Source organism: Nilaparvata lugens, chromosome 6, assembly GCF_014356525.2.
Source record: "Nilaparvata lugens isolate BPH chromosome 6, ASM1435652v1, whole genome shotgun sequence".
NCBI lineage: Eukaryota > Metazoa > Arthropoda > Insecta > Hemiptera > Delphacidae > Nilaparvata > Nilaparvata lugens.
In genome coordinates, this window is record NC_052509.1 from 10,342,266 (window position 1) to 10,361,199 (window position 18,934).

The following is an 18,934-nucleotide window of genomic DNA, read 5'->3' on the forward strand; positions in this document are numbered from 1 at the left end:
TCCATATTCAGTGTACTGTCAAATTTCTTGACACTATTCAGAAGGAGTTTTTCATGGATAGACATATCTAGCCTTTATTATAGATTCATACAATAAGTAGGCCTACATCATCAACTTGATAGGGAGATAAAAAATAAGGTAACCTTGTGCTATTCCACTCCCAAATTTAGATAAGCTCACACATAGTCCGAAATAGGTTTATTCTTGTAGTGGTTCAATTCACAAAATTTTCAGTCATTAATTATTTTCACAAAGTGAATTTCTACAATTGGATGCTTTAAAACCAAACATTGAAGAAATATTTGACATTATTAGAACAAAATAGAAAAAAAGGATTTTTCTATGGATTGATGGCTACTTCATATTAGTCTACATATTCAATTTTTCTGCCCACAGAAGACAATTTACATGAGAAATAGAAGTGATCTGTGAATAATAGTTTACAGAATAAATAAAAGTCTACAGAAAACAAATAACATCAGAAATAAAAATGACCAATATACAGGGTCTGTATAATAAGTAACCGGACTGACCTCAGAAAATTTTCTATTGGCAAAATATGTACAATGTTTTTTTAGGAATCTTAAAAGTCCCCATTGGAGTCGATAAATCGACAAAGAATTTGTGCCACCCAGCCAAATTGTAAACGGCCAGTACTACACAGAGATGCTCCGTCGACTAACCGCCCGGGTTCATCAAGTCCGTCCGGGGATTGCCGATTCGTGGATCCTCCATCACGACAATGTTCCATCGCACACCTGCCCTGCTCGTCACCGAGCAGTTGGTCAAACAGTTGACACATCCTCCTTTCAGCCCGTTTATGGCACCACCGGACATCTTTATGTTCCCCAAGATCAAGAGACAACTTAAGGAGACGCGGTTCAGGACTCTGGAGAACGTTCAACGTGCTACGACAAGGGCTCTAGACAGTATAGAGGTTGCCGACTTCCAGGGAGCGTTCAGGGATTGAATAATCCGGTATCAGCTGTTTAAATTTGCATATAAATATTTTATTATATATATTCAAGTGTCCCCACACAGGGTAGCCTATAGGGAACACATATTAGAACTTAGGAAACAATATTGTATTTGCTTTTTGGAATGCATTTGATTGTTAAATTTTTTTTTTTGAATGAAGAATTTGAATTTTTTTTATCGAATCCAATGAGGACTACTTTGAAGATTCCTAAAGGAAAATTGTACATATTTTGCCAATAGAAAATTTCCTGAGGTCAGTCCGGTTACTTATCATACAGACCCTGTAGTTCATAGTTCACCTGTAGTTTACAGAACAAATAGTTATCTTTAGAACACAATATCATAGAGAAACGATAGCGATATACTTTTATCAGTTGTCTGTGACAATATTTACATAAGCAATAGAAGTGATGTACGTAGTTTACAGAAGATATAAAAGTGATCTTCCAAGTTTACAAGAAGAGAGTAAAAGTATATCGCCTTATTTAATAAGCGTAGTCCACCGCTTTACTTGTCTCAATTCCTAACATAGACAAATCAATGTAATCTCAGTAATTTACTAAACAAGCAGAGTTACATGCTTATCCAATAAACATAATGCATTTCACTTAGCGCCATCTCCGGAAGCATTTACTCTTTCTTGCACTGGTTTTTTGTTTTTTACTCTTTCTCTTTCTCAACGACTCTTTCTCTTCCTCACTCTTCTCTTACTACTCAACTACTCAACTTACTCTACTACTAAACTCCTCTCTCTCTCTCACTCTTACTCTAGTTTTTCAACAGTTTACATTAGCTTTTAAAGTTTCTAAAGTTTCTAGTTTCTTATTCTGGTTTTTATCTCCACATTTTAAGCCTGGTTTTCACTAGTAGAGTTAGTGGTCGAGTAACTGGCATACTAACTCTACCGAGCTAACTCTACTCTACTTACTGTGTCAAGTAACTGTTTTTACTACAATTGATAAAAGTAGGTAAAGTGTGTTGTCTATAGTGAGGTCCACGTTATAATGACAGTATTTGATCAACTTTGGTTTTGATATCCTTGTCTATCATTCGACAAAACCGGTGGTACTATCCATTTCTAGGTCCACAACGATGCCAATTATGTTTTTGACAGAGTAGAAATATAATTAATTAATTCAGAGAATCGGCATCGCTATTTTTCTATCTTTATCCACTGTCATTATAACGTGGACCTTACTTTAGTGAACAGAGCTAACCTTAAAATGACAATACTTTTAAATAAATTAACATTTTTTTAATACACTTTAATAAATAACAATACTTCCTAAACTTGATAGCCTACGGCACGACTCTACTCTACTAGCTCGAGACTGTTTTCAACACTGTTGAACTGTTTTCATTAGTATAGTAGTGGTAGAGTGGAGTGAGAAGCGGTGGTGGGGGAAGCAAATGGTAGAGTGCTATACCACGCTACTCTACTAAAATCTAGTATTCTACCATGACTCTACACTACCATGAACGTTTTCATTTGGACTGTTGTATAAATTAGAATTGGAACCGTTTTGGGCTTATAAGCCTGTGGTACTTTTCTGTAAGTTGTGTAACTCTGAATGATTGAATAATTATTTAAAACATTTTAAAACTTTAAAACAATTCAACGACTAGTTGGTAGTTAAAGTGGGTTGAAACTAAAGTATATATATCTGATGGACAAAATGTTTTTCTTGATATAGTTTGATTTTCAACAATTTCTATGATTTTCTTTGATTTTCAACAGTAATTATCTATGATCATCTGGTCATATATATTTGGTCCCAGATATATTTGATCGTTGACAGTCATGCAATATTTCAAAGTCTTAACACTCTGGTCTAATATATGGAATTGAATTTTTGAGAAGCAAACCAACAAGTATTTTTGTAAACCAAATTCGGTTTATATAAACACCGATTCAAGTAAATAATGAACCCAGCAAACAGAGATTTAAACTCATGAAACTAGAACTTTATTCTCTGAATGAACACTGATTCAAGAAAATCATGAACCTAGCAATTAGAGGTTTAAATACAGTAGATGGTTTATTTAGGGTTACAAGAACGTCGAGTCAATAAAGACATAAAGCCAGCAAACGGAGCTCATAAAACGAAAGCTCTTTTAATTCAATTAACACAATTCCGGTTCACATAAACACCGACTCATGAAAATCATGAACCTAGCAAACAGAGGTTTAAATTGATTGTTTATTTAGGTTTACATAATCATCGAGTCAATAAAAGATATAAACCCAGCAAACGGAGGTTTAAACTTAACAAACTCAACTCTGTTTCCTATTCATTAAAAACAATAATTTATGTTCATATGGACACTAACTCAAGACAACCATGAAACCTATAGTGATGTCCACGTTATAATGGCAGTGAAGAAAGATAGCAGAACAACGTTGCCGAACATCTATCTTGTCTATGCCTTCTATAGACGGTAGCTGATACAGGCCTATTGATGAAATATTAACTGTTCATTCTCGTTTAAAATATCAATTATATTCTATCAAGCAATAAATTATAATTTTCAATGATTTCATAATTCAATGAACTATTTTTCGACAGTATACTAAACTAATTCGACATTATAATAAATATGCCTCCTTTTTATTGACAATTTTTTCAAACAACTGTTATATTTGGTAAATAATTACAATAGTGAGTACCACGTTATAATGGCCGTATAGAATAGAGTATGGAGGAAAGTTCATCTAATTCAATTTATAGTCTACATAGAATCATTCACAGACAATCCAGAGTTGATTAAACATTTGGACTGTTGTATAAATTAGAATTGGAACCGTTTTAGGGTTATAAGCCTGTGGTACTTTTCTGTAAGTTGTGTAACTCTGAATGATTGAATAATTATTTAAAACATTTTAAAACTTTAAAACAATTCAACGACTAGTTGGTAGTTAAAGTGGGTTGAAACTAAAGTATATATATCTGATGGACAAAATGTTTTTCTTGATATAGTTTGATTTTCAACAATTTCTATGATTTTCTTTGATTTTCAACAGTAATTATCTATGATCATCTGGTCATATATATTTGGTCCCAGATATATTTGATCGTTGACAGTCATGCAATATTTCAAAGTCTTAACACTCTGGTCTAATTATATGGAATTGAATTTTTGAGAAGCAAACCAACAAGTATTTGTAAACCAAATTCGGTTTTCAAAAACATCGATTCAAGTAAATAATGAACCCAGCAAACAGAGATTTAAACTCATGAAACTAGAACTTTATTCTCTGAATGAACACTGATTCAAGAAAATCATGAACCTAGCAATTAGAGGTTTAAATACAGTAGATGGTTTATTTAGGGTTACAAGAACGTCGAGTCAATAAAGACATAAAGCCAGCAAACGGAGCTCATAAAACGAAAGCTCTTTTAATTCAATTAACACAATTCCGGTTCACATAAACACCGACTCATGAAAATCATGAACCTAGCAAACAGAGGTTTAAATTGATTGTTTATTTAGGTTTACATAATCATCGAGTCAATAAAAGATATAAACCCAGCAAACGGAGGTTTAAACTTAACAAACTCAACTCTGTTTCCTATTCATTAAAAACAATAATTTATGTTCATATGGACACTAACTCAAGACAACCATGAAACCTATAGTGATGTCCACGTTATAATGGCAGTGAAGAAAGATAGCAGAACAACGTTGCCGAACATCTATCTTGTCTATGCCTTCTATAGACGGTAGCTGATACAGGCCTATTGATGAAATATTAACTGTTCATTCTCGTTTAAAATAATCAATTATATTCTATCAAGCAATAAATTATAATTTTCAATGATTTCATAATTCAATGAACTATTTTTCGACAGTATACTAAACTAATTCGACATTATAATAAATATGCCTCCTTTTTATTGACAATTTTTTCAAACAACTGTTATATTTGGTAAATAATTACAATAGTGAGTACCACGTTATAATGGCAGTAGGGAAAGATAGGAGAAAACCTTTGCCGGTCCTATGTCTTGTCAATGCCTTCTATAGACGATAGCTGATACAGGTCTATTGATGTAATATTAACTGTTCATTTTCGTTTAAAATAAAGAATTTTATTTTATTAAGCAAGAAACTATATTTCTCAATAATTTCATGAGGAATCTTCATGATTAAGATGACATATTTTGTGAATTAGGTATTAATTCTACATTGTTAAAAGACTATCTGGCAACAGAGCAAATCGAGAAAGAGATAGCGCTATTGAATGATAGACAAGGATAGCAATACCATTGCTGATCAAACACTGCTATTATAACGTGGACCTTACTATAGCAATCAGAGGTTTGAATTGATGGTTTATTTTGGTTTACATAAACTCTTCGTCAACCCGAAGTTATTTTAATCATGCTTATGTCAAACGGCCTCGAGCGGTCAGAGAGGTTGACCGCGTGAACTTTGAGTGCAACTCAGAATGTTAGAAAGTGAACATAGAGGTCTGTGGACTGCAAAGCCTGATCCTGAAGGCCTGAAATAACTCTTACGTTGAAGAAAATGAAAAGAAATGACCACACAGCTGAGTTGACTCGCAAGTCGAAGCATTCACTTCCTTGACTGCGGAAAGATATAACGATCATACAACGTAGCATAGAGAAAAGATAGCATAAGAAGATTCTATTAGAATTCATTCAAAGTTTGGAAGTTTTGTATCAAATTATAGTGTTTTGTATCAAGTTGAGATGATACTGTATCATATTGTGTTGATACTGTATCATTTTGTTGAGATACTGTACCATTTTGTTGTGATACTTTATCATTTGACGTGATACCATAGAGGAAAGATAGCATAAGAAGATATCTCATGGTTTGTAGAAGTGATTCAAAGTTTGGAAGCTTTGTATCATATTATGGTGTTGTGTACTAAGTTTATATGATACTGTATCATATTGTGTTGATACTGTATCATTTTTGTGATGGCATAGGGGGAGAGATAGCATAAGAAGATGCTATTAGAATTCATTCAAAGTTTGGAAGTTTTATGTCAAACTGATGAATTGTGTACCAAGTTGAGATGATACTGTATCATATTGTGTTATTGGAAGAGTAGCAGGTGGAGGAAGAGGGTAGAAGGTGGAGTAGGAGGAGGAGGAGGAGGATGAGTAGAGAGAAATAGTAGGATGAGGGTAGGATGAGGATGTGGTAAGGAGGAAGAAGAGGGAGAAGGGAAAAACCACAAGGGGGAAGAAGGAATGAAAAAGTAATCAAATATAGGCAGATAATTGAATTTAATTCATGAAATTAGTTGAAAAAAGTTCATGTGAGAAGGGAGTCCCACAACTAAGTATTCAACATATATTTTGAATGGTGAATTGGATAGAATCTATTTGGATTGTTTTACATTTCTAAAGAAATTTAATAATTTTCAAACTTTTTACTGACTCCACATACTGCTCCGTACTGAAGAAGTGAACACATTTTAATACAGTTTTATATACAGTTTCTTCCATCGTTCCAAAGATGTAAATGAATGATTTTTCATTCATCGATGGAGGATTAACCAATGAAATTTGTCTTATACACTTTACCTCAACACATCATAAGATAATAAAACTGTCATTTTTCTATAGGGCTACTTTTTAATATAACAACATAAAAATATTACAAATAGATATAATATGAATTTGATTTAGAATGATATACTATGTTTGCTACAATATTCGTTAAAATACTATGTACTATTCTACCATGGCTTACTTAGATATCTATCTATAGAAGGCTGTGATTCTACACTAACAAAATCTAGTTACTATTTTGGACTTTCTGAAGTGAATATGTTTTCTAAAAAAAGAGAAATAAACGAAAATAAGTTTTTCTTGCTGAATTTTTCTTCTCGTGAGATCAGCTGAATGATCCCTTACATGCACTCGTTTTCTCACTTTCATTACTGTATCGACAGACGACAAAATTTCCAGCTGTTTTTCCAAGGACGTTTTTATCCTTTTAATGTCCTTTAGCGAGTTATTTCAGGGTTGAGACCTAGTGCAATCGAATTTTCATATCATAAACCTACTTTGTTCCAAATTTCGTGAGAATCGTTAGAGCCGTTTTCGAGATCCGGTCACATACAGATATATATTATATAAACATAACAAACATCTAAACATATAAACAGAAATTGCTCGTTTACCATAGAGATACCATAAAGAAGAGATATCACAAGAAGATGCTATTAAAATACATTCAAAGTTTGAAAGTTTTGTATCAGATTATAGTGTTGTGTGTCAAGTTGAGATGATACTTTTTCATATTGTGTTGATACAGTATCATTTTGTGATGATATTGTATCATTCATGGTGATAGCAAAAAGAAAAGATAGCATAAGAAGATGCTATTAGAATTCATTCAAAGTTTGGAAGTTTTGTATCAAATTATAGTGTTGTGTGTCAAGTTGAGATACTGATACTGTATCAAATTGTGTTGATACTTATCATTTTGTGCTGATACCGTATAATTTTGTTGTGATACTGTATAATTCTTGTGATACCATAGAGAAAAGATAGCATAAGAAGATATTCCAAGGTTTAAGTGAACTCTTATAACAGCTACTGATTTAAAAATTGAAGATGAATGAGAAAATAAGATATTAAAATGAGGATGAAGTGGCGTAGAAAGAGGAGGAGGAACTGGAGGAGGAGGTGGATGAGGAGAAGGGGGAGGAGAAGGAGGAGGAGTAGTAGAAGAAGAGAGAAATGATGATGAGGTTGAATGATGATGTGGGAAGGAGGAAGAAAAGAGAGAAAGGAAAGACGATAAGGAGATAGGGACAAGAAAAAATAAGCAAATATACACAGGAAAATAAATTCATGTGAGAAGACAGTTTCACAGTCGAGTATTTTGAAAAATTTGGAATGATGGATTAAATAGAAACTATTTGGATGATTTTACATTTTCAAAGCAATTTGATAACTTGGAAACGTTACAGACTCCATAACTTCTTCATACTAGAAGAATGGTCGAATTTAAGATGTACTTATAATATCTTTCATCGTTTTATTGGAAGGATTTGATTGACTGCTTTTTTGCTGACATTTCATTTATTGATGAAGGATCAACCAATGAAATTTGTCTTATACACTTTACCTCAACACATCATAAGATTAAAAATTAAAAAATTAAATAAATAGAGCTTAAAATGATTGAAGTTCACAATTATTATAACAATCCTTAATTCTTAAGATTTGATAATTATAGTGTTGCATTGTGCATGAATGTTATGTGATGCTCACCTTCTCATAAGATGGTAATAAGGCGATTCAGGTACTAGAGGGAAGACCAGCATGAATAGTAGAGGAACAGAGAGGGAGACTATGGCCTGTAGACGGAAAGGGAGATAACACTTCATCTCAAGTTGAGTCATAAACCTGCCTATAGACTACTGAATTCTATAAATTGGAAATTTGTAGTATTCTGAAATTTGAAGATTCAGTAATGAGCTATCGACTTTCTGAAAGCAAAAATCAAGTGAAAATTAATCAAAACAATCCATACTTGAAACAAGAGACATTCCATTCATTTTTGAAGTTACAATAAAAAACATCTTAGCCCCCATCTTCATTAATAATTCAGTAATAGAAGGACCAAGAAAAACCTAATTGAAGCACTGTAATGAATATAAAACAGATCCTCAAGTCTCCAAGGTCAAGTGAGACGAAGTACACTCCAAGTAACAACAGGCAAAACAATTACGTGTACTTAACAGACCGTAAAGATAAAATTACAGTGTCCGAAAAATGGTCATTCAAATTACCACATTAATGCAATAGCACCGCTCCAAACACTGTTTATAGTCTCGGTTGCTTAACTCTCTTTTCTCTCTTTCTCCCACTCTCTCTCTCCCACTCTCTCTCTCGTACTCAATCAATCTCTCTCCCTCACTCTCTCTCACTCTCACCCTGTCACTCTCTATCTCTCTTTTTTCTCTCGTTTTTTCTCTTAAATCTTCATATTAATTGAAACTTTTACAATATTTTCATTTTTAAATAAATCCTTAGTTGAATTAATGAAATTAACGTTTTGATAGAGAGTTAGTGGGAAGGATACTTCGAATATTCTTTCCGAAGAATGGACATTGATATGTCCAAAGCTCCGCCAATTTATGTAGATGCATAACAATATTATCTATTTTATCTATAGTTCTGTTATTACAAATTGCTTTTTTTCATATCATATACAGCTCAATAATTATTTTCTTAGTTTATATTTTGTAAATTCATCTATAATTTTGCTGTATTGTAAGCTATTGTATATAAGTGTGTAAGCCAGTATATATTGTAATCTAAATAAATAAAGTACTCAATCAATCAATCTCTCTCTCTCTCTCTATGTGATAAATAAATAAATAAATCAATCAATCTTTCTGGGTTGTGTGGCAGAGAGGACCAGGAGTCCTAACTCCACCCTAATAAAAGCAAATAATCTCTCTCTCTATCTCTCTCTCGTACTCAATCAATCTCACTCACTTTCTCTCTCTCTCACTTTCTATCTCATTCTCACTCTCTATCTTTCTCTCTCTCTCCCTCGCTCACTCTCTCTCTTTCACACTCTCTCCCACTCTATTCTTAAACTGTTCTCATCTCTAGCATTTGAACCTCTTTTATTTCTCTAGCATTTGAATCTCTAGCATTTGAACCTCTTTTTATCTCTCTTCATCTCTAACTCTTTCATCTCTAGCATTTGAACCTCTTTTTATCTCTCTTCATCTCTAACTCTCTTCTCTTACACACACTCTATATCTTTATTTTATACTGTTCTCTCTCTCACTCTCTATCTCTCTCTCTTTCACACTCTCTCTTACTCTCTTCTTAAACAGTTTTCTCTCCCATCATCTTCTTTAGCATTTGAAACTCTTTTTATCTCTCTTCATCTCTAACTCTCTTCTCTCACACACAGCTCTCTCTTACACTGTTATCTATTCCTTCATCTCTTTCATTTAAACTCTTTTCATCTCTCTCTATCTTTTAATCTTAATACCTTTCCATCTTACGATATTGTGCTTCATCAATACTTACCAAAACACTTTTAGTTGTATGTATTAAAATTCCAATCACAAATCTGCATAAAAAATAAAATTATCCAACTTTCGATTCTTCTTATAATAAAGGTAACATCACTTGCTGTGGAAATGCTTGTGTAATTGATTGTTATTTATTGCAGTTGTCTTATCCTCTGTAATATTGTTGAAATAACTTATCTTGTCCTGCTGCAACGGTCGGGTAAATTCAGTAATTAGAGAGTCCTGTTGCCCAACTAGATAAGGAGACCTGGCATGCAAGGAAAGCAGAGGAAATAAAGCTGCACATTGCAAGCTTTTTTCATTCTGTTTTATTTTATCATAGAGAAACAATAGCGTAAGTAGATATCCCATGGTATAGGTCGTTTATGTCGCAGCTTTTACTGTTATCTGAAGCCGATTACTGTCGATTATTGTCGAATTTTACTGTTGTGACCGGGTAAGAGTGTATGAACGGCACAATATGAGAGACTACCAGCGTCATAAAGCTTCACAGGAAAGTTGCAGATTTAATTATATTCCAACACTGTCAAAAACATAATTGACATCGTTGTGAACCTAGAAAAGGATAGTACCACCGGTTTTGTCGAATGATAGACAAGGATAGCAAAACCAAAGTTCATCAAATACTGTCATTATAACGTGGACCTCACTATAGTAAATTGTCTCTTTTCTGTATAGGGCTACTGAGATTTTTATTTTATATCTAGTAAATTGATATTGGAGTAGTGAACAAAACTATTCTGCTAATCTTTTTTGCTAAACAAAACTCTGCAAAGTTTCAAATCCAATGCCGTATCTATATTATGTGCATTTACTCCAGTATAAAATCTTTAATATTATATAACAATAATTTCAATGATTTGTTCTTTGTATCTATCTTCTTCTTCTTACAAACAAGGATTAGGCTTTAACCTGTTCCGACTCACATCTAGCCAATTATTCAAATAAACATAAAAATCCTATTATTGCCACCGCTTGCGTGGTCTGCCAACATCTCTTTTGCCTACTGGCTGATAATTATAGACTTTAAATGGTATTCTTTCAGCTGACATTCTTTGAACATGCTCCCTCCATTGATGCCGATTCTGCGTAACTCTTTCATTCATGCTGCAGATTTTTAATTCTTTCCTAATATCTTCATTCCTGAAATGATCTCTTCTGCCTGCACTCTACTTTCAAGTGGCTTCGTAGTAATCCATGATTCACTACCATAGAGGAGGACTGGAGCGGCCATTAACTTATAAATTTCATAAAATTGTATCTGGTCTAGCTTTTTTACCCAAAGTCCTGCTGATATTTCCACATATCATTTCCTATCAACTTTCCTATTTTCTTCTCAATATCTAATTCATCTTTGTAACTACTAATGTCACTTCCTAGATAAATAAATGTATCTATCTAAATAAATAATTTTTTTTGCTCTCTTGTTTCAGACAAAATGAGTGAAATAGCCGAGTACTACCGGGGGAAGAGTATCCTCATCACAGGCGCCTATGGGTTTATGGGAAAAGTGCTCATAGAGAAGCTGCTCTATTCATGCACTGACCTGAAAATCATCTACATTCTAGTCCGGGCCAAACGAGGCAAATCCATAGACCAGCGGTTGGATGAGATGTTTAAGATACCTGTGAGTCTATCAATCAATCAATCAATCAGTCAATCAATCAATCGATCAATCAATCAATCAATCAATCGATCAATTCATGTATATTTATTTATTTATTCATAGACAATGCAGGTAAAAACAACAGGCATTCGCCCAAACCTGCTCTAAACCTTAATTTGGAATACACTGTCTAATACATTGAATATTGAATGTCGAATAAATAAACATGATTACCTTCCCAACGTTAGTCTTGATAGTACATCATTTGATACATTTTTTATTGAAATTTTCTCCTGAAATACAGTCTGAATCATCCAACATGTGCATCATAAATTCAGTATCTTATCAATTAGTGTCAATACATAATTGACATAATTCAGTATAATAATTCAGTATATAAAATAATTTAAAAGGGTACTGAGATTTGTATTTCTATTTATATTACTAGTAGACCTAAAGGAAAAGGTCAATCAGTATTCTTTACAATTCAATAATATACGCAATAGAGCATACTTTATTAATAAATGAATCAATCAGATCTATTCAATAATTTGACTGTATGGTAACAAATGATGTGATGTTTCCCCATTATTATTATTATTATTGTATTGACAACATCAACGTTTATTCTTTCAATTAGATCTATTTATTCCAATCTGTGATAAACAGTCGATATGAATACAGTTATTATTTTTCCAATCTACCTATCTATAAAAGCGAAATGGCACTCACTCACTGACTGACTCACTCACTCGCAGAACTAAAAATCTACCGGACCAAAAACGTTCAAATTTGGTAGGTATGTTCAGTTGGCCCTTTAGAGGCGCACTAAGAAATCTTTTAGCAATATTTCAACCCTAAGGGTGGTTTTTAAGGGTTTAAAGTTCGTCTTTTAGCATGTATATTCTTCTTATTCTCTTAATTATAATTGAAAAATGCCCATATCATATGTTACTATAGAACTATAATCTAGAGAGAGTACCTCTTCGAGACCAAAGACCTTAAAGAGATATAGACCCACAATGCCTATGTCTTCCCAATGATAGCTTTTAATTGAAATTGAAGGCTGCCATTGGGGTATTTTAGCACAAGATATTATATATCATTTATTTGTAATACTATAGATCACAAAGGCATTGGTGGCATTGGTATGTAATAATCTTATGGGTTGCCCCCTCAATGGCGGATTTCAATTCCAAGTACGACACTAGCGCTGCATGTGAGTCTATGCATCTTTAAGGTCTTTGTTCGAGACAGTTGTTAAGTGGTAACTAAATTAATAATTTTGTCAGGTTGGCATTAAGTTGAGTTGACTTTGTATTTTGAGTTGACTTTTATGTTGAGTTGACTTTTGTAGGTTGGCACCAAGTTGGAGATTGAAATGCATTTATCACGGGAAAATTGATTGGGCACTGCTTCTTTAATCAGAGCTATTCCTGGGAATATTATATTACTAGCCGTCAGGCTCGCTTCGCTCGCCATATCCGTTTAGCCAGACGTTTAGTCTGGACCCCCGACTAGATCGTCCTAACATATGATAAAAATGCTCAAATGAAAAAATGCAGGCGAGCGAAGCGAGCGGGGCGGAGCCCCCTGGCTAGACGGATATGGCGAGCGAAGCGAGCCTGACGGCTGGTGTATGTATAAAAATGTATGATAAAGCTGAGAAAACATCGATCAATAGAATTATAGTTATGTGAGATACTTCAACAGAATATCCAATACTACTTATTTATCAGTAGCGATAATCATAGAAAAAGAATAGCATAAGAAGATATCCTATGTTATGGGGCGTTCAACCTCTAAATTTCAAGCTGATTAGAGAATCAGAGCTTGAAAAGGATAGCCCTGTCTATTTTGTTGAATGATAAACAAGGAGAGCAACACCAATGTTAACATTATAGTGAGGTCCACATTATAATGACAGTGGAGAAAGATACAAGATAATATTGATAACGAGAGTGTTAACTAAAGCCGATTACTGTCGACATATCCTATTCGATAAGAAAATACATTCCTCAATGATTTGATAATGAATTTTCATAATTGAGGTTGAATATTTTGTTAATGAATTATATTTCTACATTGTTGAAGAAAGATCTGACAAAATTGCGGAGCTGGAAAAGGATAGCCCTATCTGTTTTGTTGATTGATAGACAAGGATGGCAACACCAATGTTAATCAAATAATGATATCCTATTATATTAAGCGAGCACTTTCTGTATATATCTGGTTATTTATGTTTTACGGATCTCGAAAACGGCTCTAACGATTTTCATGAAATTTGGAAAATAGTAGGTTTATGATATAAAGATTCGATTGCACTAGGTCTCATTCTGTGGAAAACTCGCTGAACGACATTAAAAGGATAATTCATCCTTGGAAAACAGATGATAATTTCGTCGTCTCCCGATAACAGAAGATGCGTGTGCCTGTGTGGGAGAGAGACAGAATTATTTCCAGCTGTGTAATCATAATCAATCAGCGAGAAATTTTATCTAGCTAGACAATTTCTAATCGATTTGATCAACATAATCTGATTTTGTTGACATGACATGATAATCCTCCTAAACTAGAGTAAATCATAATTTTCAAAGTTGATCATTATTTGACAGTTTCAAATGATTAGTGAGTGTTATTTTGTTATTCAATTTGGTTTGTATATAATCTAAATTAAAAAATTTTTGTTTTCAAATGTTTGAACAGAAAATTGAACCTGAATTCAAGTGTATGGAACATAACCTACTTTCTGGACTATTTATAGTGTATAAATCAAAATTCGGGAAAAACAGTTTTGGGCTGTGCTGTTAGTACTTCCCCAATCATTTTAAAGAATTGTTTTCGGTTTATCAAAAGTCAATAAATAAATAACGAGCGAAGCTGGGTGCCCCGATATATAGGATAACGTATAGACTCAACTTTAGTAGCCAGAATGTTTGCCGAAACAGCCGACAAACAGATGTAAACAGTTTCCAGTTGTAGTCTCGGGTACAGATATCTATATAGATATCTATTAGATAAAAAATACGAAACTAGTACAGATAAATCCTTGCCCAGTGAGAAGAGAGCCTTCCTAGTTACCTAGAAGCAGGTATTTCCATTTTTATCACAGTGACCTAGTCAAGAACGAGGAACGTGTGTAGCAAACATTCTAACATAATTGCCTACACTGAATATAAACGGTGAATTAATAGCCTTATGTAACAGGTGTGAATGTAACCATACGGGCAATTACATTAATATTCAGATCTTGATTTGAACTTTATTGGGAGACTATAAATCTGAAGGAGAGGAATGCTAAGAGGATGGAGCAGATGAAAGAAGATGGGATATAATGGATAGAGAGAAAATGGGAAGAGATAGAAGAGAGGATGAATAGGATAGAAGATGGTAGCATAGATTGAATTATGAATGGAAGAGATGAACGAGAGAGAAGTTAGAAGAGATGTAAAGAGTAATATTAATCAGGAGAGTGGAGAAAGGAGATATCAAAGAAGAGATGGTTTAGTGCCACGAAAATTGAGATAATTCAATAATTTCTGGGATATTCATGAAATGTACACATTTCTCAAGAAATCAAAACAACTACTATTGAAGATTATTATTATGATTATAATATGCATTCGATTCAAAATGGAATTTTAGCCTTTATCTCATCAGCTCAATCAATAATGCACATTCTATCATACTTCATAAGAATTTTCAGAATAGAACGCATTCGAAGTACAAAGGAAAAAGTAAATTTGTTGGAATAAATGTGTTGATTTATTGAACCTCAATCTCAAACCCGAAAATTTATTCCATATTCGAACAAAGTTTCAACACTAAAGCTGCGTTCACACCAAAGTTATTAACAAAATGATAATAACTTAATCCTTATAGATTCTATTACATTCTATATATTACATGACTTAAGTCTATTACATGACTTAAAATACACATGATGAACATATGTGTTTGTCAAGTTCCGTTCAATCTATAATAGGATCTATAAGGATTAACTTATTAACATTTTGTTAATAGCTTTACTGAAAAATTCAAAAAGTTGGCAAGAGACTTTTTATACAAGCTCGGAAGCTTACATGAAATGGAGCGCTACCATTGGCCATTGAAGCTCCTCCCACTTGTTGCTCGTTTTCCCATTCTCGATTAGCTGTGAGCCAATCACAGCTCTTGACTGTTCGTTCAGCTATTTCATAATCACAATGATTACAAATCATTCATAGTTGAGAATGATATTGTATCTATCAATGTATAAATAATAATATTACAAACGTGAATGAGATTTAAGAAACGTCCAGTTGAAAAAATGACAGCATCTATGCTTACATTATTAGAATTTTCCAATTTTTGCTGGCTGACGTTTTAAATTCTCTTTTATTGTCACTGCCGCCTGCCTCAACGATAAAAATGTATTATTACTAGTGTGAAACAATTTTTCCTTTTTTATTTCATTCCTTTCCAATAAATTGTCGTTATTTCCCCTTTTTTTATTAATTCTCTAGCCAAATATGATGTATTTTCCATATTTTCTTTTTGCACTTTGTATAATTTGTTTTATCTTGAGCTTGGTTTTCGTTTGTGCGTAAATGCCGTCGTCGACCACGACAGGGAGAGAATCTCAGATTGGGTAGATTTCTATTTGTCTACATTTAACCTAAAATATTACGTTCAATTATGTTTTAATGGGGCAGGTTGAGCTTATACTTTTTCATACTTTTAAATGACAATATGTTGATATCATTATAAATGTTTAATTCTTTGATAATAAAGAAAAATAATGGAAAGCTATTTTCGAACACTTGAAATTTGGACAATATGAATGTCAACAATGCTTGCCGTCGTCGACTGCGGAAATTTACGCACAAACGAAAATGCATCTTTATACTTGGAATCTTTGAAGTGACATATTTATTTTGCCTGAGTTTATTTAACTTTTGTAACTTGTTTTTTTTTTTGTAACTGGGCACTCGCCGTAAAACGTTCGGGTTTGGCAGGACCCTCAATTGCTTTGAGTTGTGAATAAAAATTCTGATTTGATTTGATATCAACATGGATATGGATTAACATGGATTCTATTGTTTGACAGAGTTTTTCTATTCTACTTGATGTAATTCTACTTTATAACTTTAAACTATTGCTTTGACTTTATTATTTTGTAATTGTATTACCATGACTTTGTCAATTACCTATATATTGGTCCACGACAATAAAATCTATTTATTTATTTATATAATCAACACAACATTTATGCCGCTAGGGTCTTCGTATACTAAACAGTCTCAACACTAGTAAAATAAACAACTTTTCTGTTTTTCTATTCCAGTTATTCGAAAGACTTCGCAAAGAAAAGCCACACACTTTTCAGAAGGTGGTGCCTGTAGCCGGTGATATCGGTCTGGAAAATCTCGGGTTGAGTGCGGAGTCCCTGAAGCTGCTGGCTGATGTGAACATCATCTACCACGCGGCAGCATCACTCAGGTTGGATGCTAAACTCCCAGACTCGGTCCGGTTCAATGTGGAGGGCACCCATCGATTCATGGAGCTCTGCAAGGGTTTCAAGAAACTTGAGGTGAGACTCAGTTCAATAAAATCTGCAAGGGTTCGAGAAACTCGAGGATAGGCTCTCAAACAGTTCAATATTATTTAGAAAAATGGCTATCTGCTAACATGCTGTTGTTAAATATGAACAAAACTAAAGAAATTCCATTCCGAACTACCAGAGAAAATAATTTAGGTATCAGAGACTATAAAATAGAATCCGTGAATGATATAAAAGTTCTTGGAGTGGTGATTGACTCTGACTTTTCTTGGAGACCTCACCAAGAATACCTCAAAAACAAACTGAACTCAGCAATTTTCGTACTGAGAAATTTGAAAGCTATATTGGACTCCAGGGCTCTTAGAAGTGTTTATTTTGCACTGTTTCACTCACACCTGACCTACGGCATTATTTTTTGGGGAAATTCAAGTTGCGTAGTTGAGGTGTTCAGAATGCAGAAGTGGGCATTGAGAGTGATGATGGGAGAATCAATTCGAACAAGTTGTCGCCCCCTTTTCAAAAAACTTCAAATTCTCCCATTCCCAAGCCTATATATTTTCGAAACAATTTGCTTCATTAAGAAAAATATACATGAATTTAATACAGGCGGAACATTCCATCAATACCCAACAAGATATAGGAACAACCTAAGAGACGACACACACCAGACAACCATGTATGAGCGAGGTGTTAGGAGTTCTGGTATTCGTTTGTATAATTTATTGCCAGCTCATATAAAAGAAATGACTGGTACAAAATTCAGAGATCAATTAAAGAAGGAGCTGCTGTCCATATGCGTGTACTCAAATGAAGAGTTCAGAGAGTACTACGAGCGTCAAAATGGGGTTTAGAGAGAATAGAAAAAATGTATTGAATTTTCATGTACCTGTTTATGTTCTAAACTACGAGCGACGAGATAAGGTTTGGAGAGAAAAAAAATATATTGACTTATCATTTATGTATTTATGTTCTGTATTTTATTGACTTACGACATTGACAAGTCCAAATACCCCTTTTATAGGAGGTCAGTGGATGAAATAATAATAAATAAATAAAAAATAAAACCAATATAAATCGAAAAGACTTCCAGAAACTTGAGGTGGGGCTCTTAAACAGTTCATTAAAATCTGCAAGGGGTTCAAGAAACTTGAGGTTAGATTCACAAGTAATTCAATAGGAAGAATAAGAAGGGCATTAGAGCCAAGCCACACGAAACGTTTCTCTAGGCGTTTCCAGACGAGTCAGCAAGGCAGGAAGCACTCCAATTGGTTGATTGGGTTGGCGTTCGGGAATCAGCCAATCGGAGAGCTTCCTGCTCTGCCGACTCATCTGAAAATACCTAAAAAACGCTTTTGTGGCTTGACCCTTAACGATGTTGGATTTAGATGAACTATTTGCTTGTCATATGAAAAAATATAACAGCTGATTCAAGTTAGAGAATAGCTAGACTAAGGTCCGTATTCAGATACTCGGTTTGAACAGAGAAATGTCAGCTGTTCGTTTAAACCCTTTATGATAAATGGAACCATATCTACAAGTAAACGAGGTTTAGCTTTAAACGTAGTGTTAGCATAATATGGCCCTAGTTGGTTATCTCAAGTTGGTTCCAATGATTGGTTCTCAACCGGGTCGAATTGGTATGACTGGTCCGATTAGAACTAATGGATATAATATTCTCACTGTACCGTACACGTTCACTGATACTGCTATTATGTGGCAACTAATTTTTATTAGTTTTAAGCAGCTGTATTTATTATTT

General features: G+C 33.7%; 1 protein-coding gene across 1 annotated transcript in view; it reads left to right on the forward strand.

Annotated features, from left to right (window-relative positions):
- The window catches only part of LOC111052654 (putative fatty acyl-CoA reductase CG5065), a 74,842-nt gene that overhangs the window by 39,151 nt on the left and 16,757 nt on the right, over nt 1–18,934 (forward strand). The window contains exons 2-3 of the mRNA XM_022339395.2: nt 11,461–11,654; nt 16,960–17,205. Of these exons, the coding sequence (XP_022195087.2) occupies nt 11,466–11,654; nt 16,960–17,205 (435 nt within the window). The 5' untranslated portion in view covers nt 11,461–11,465. The remainder of the gene's footprint in view (nt 1–11,460; nt 11,655–16,959; nt 17,206–18,934) is intronic.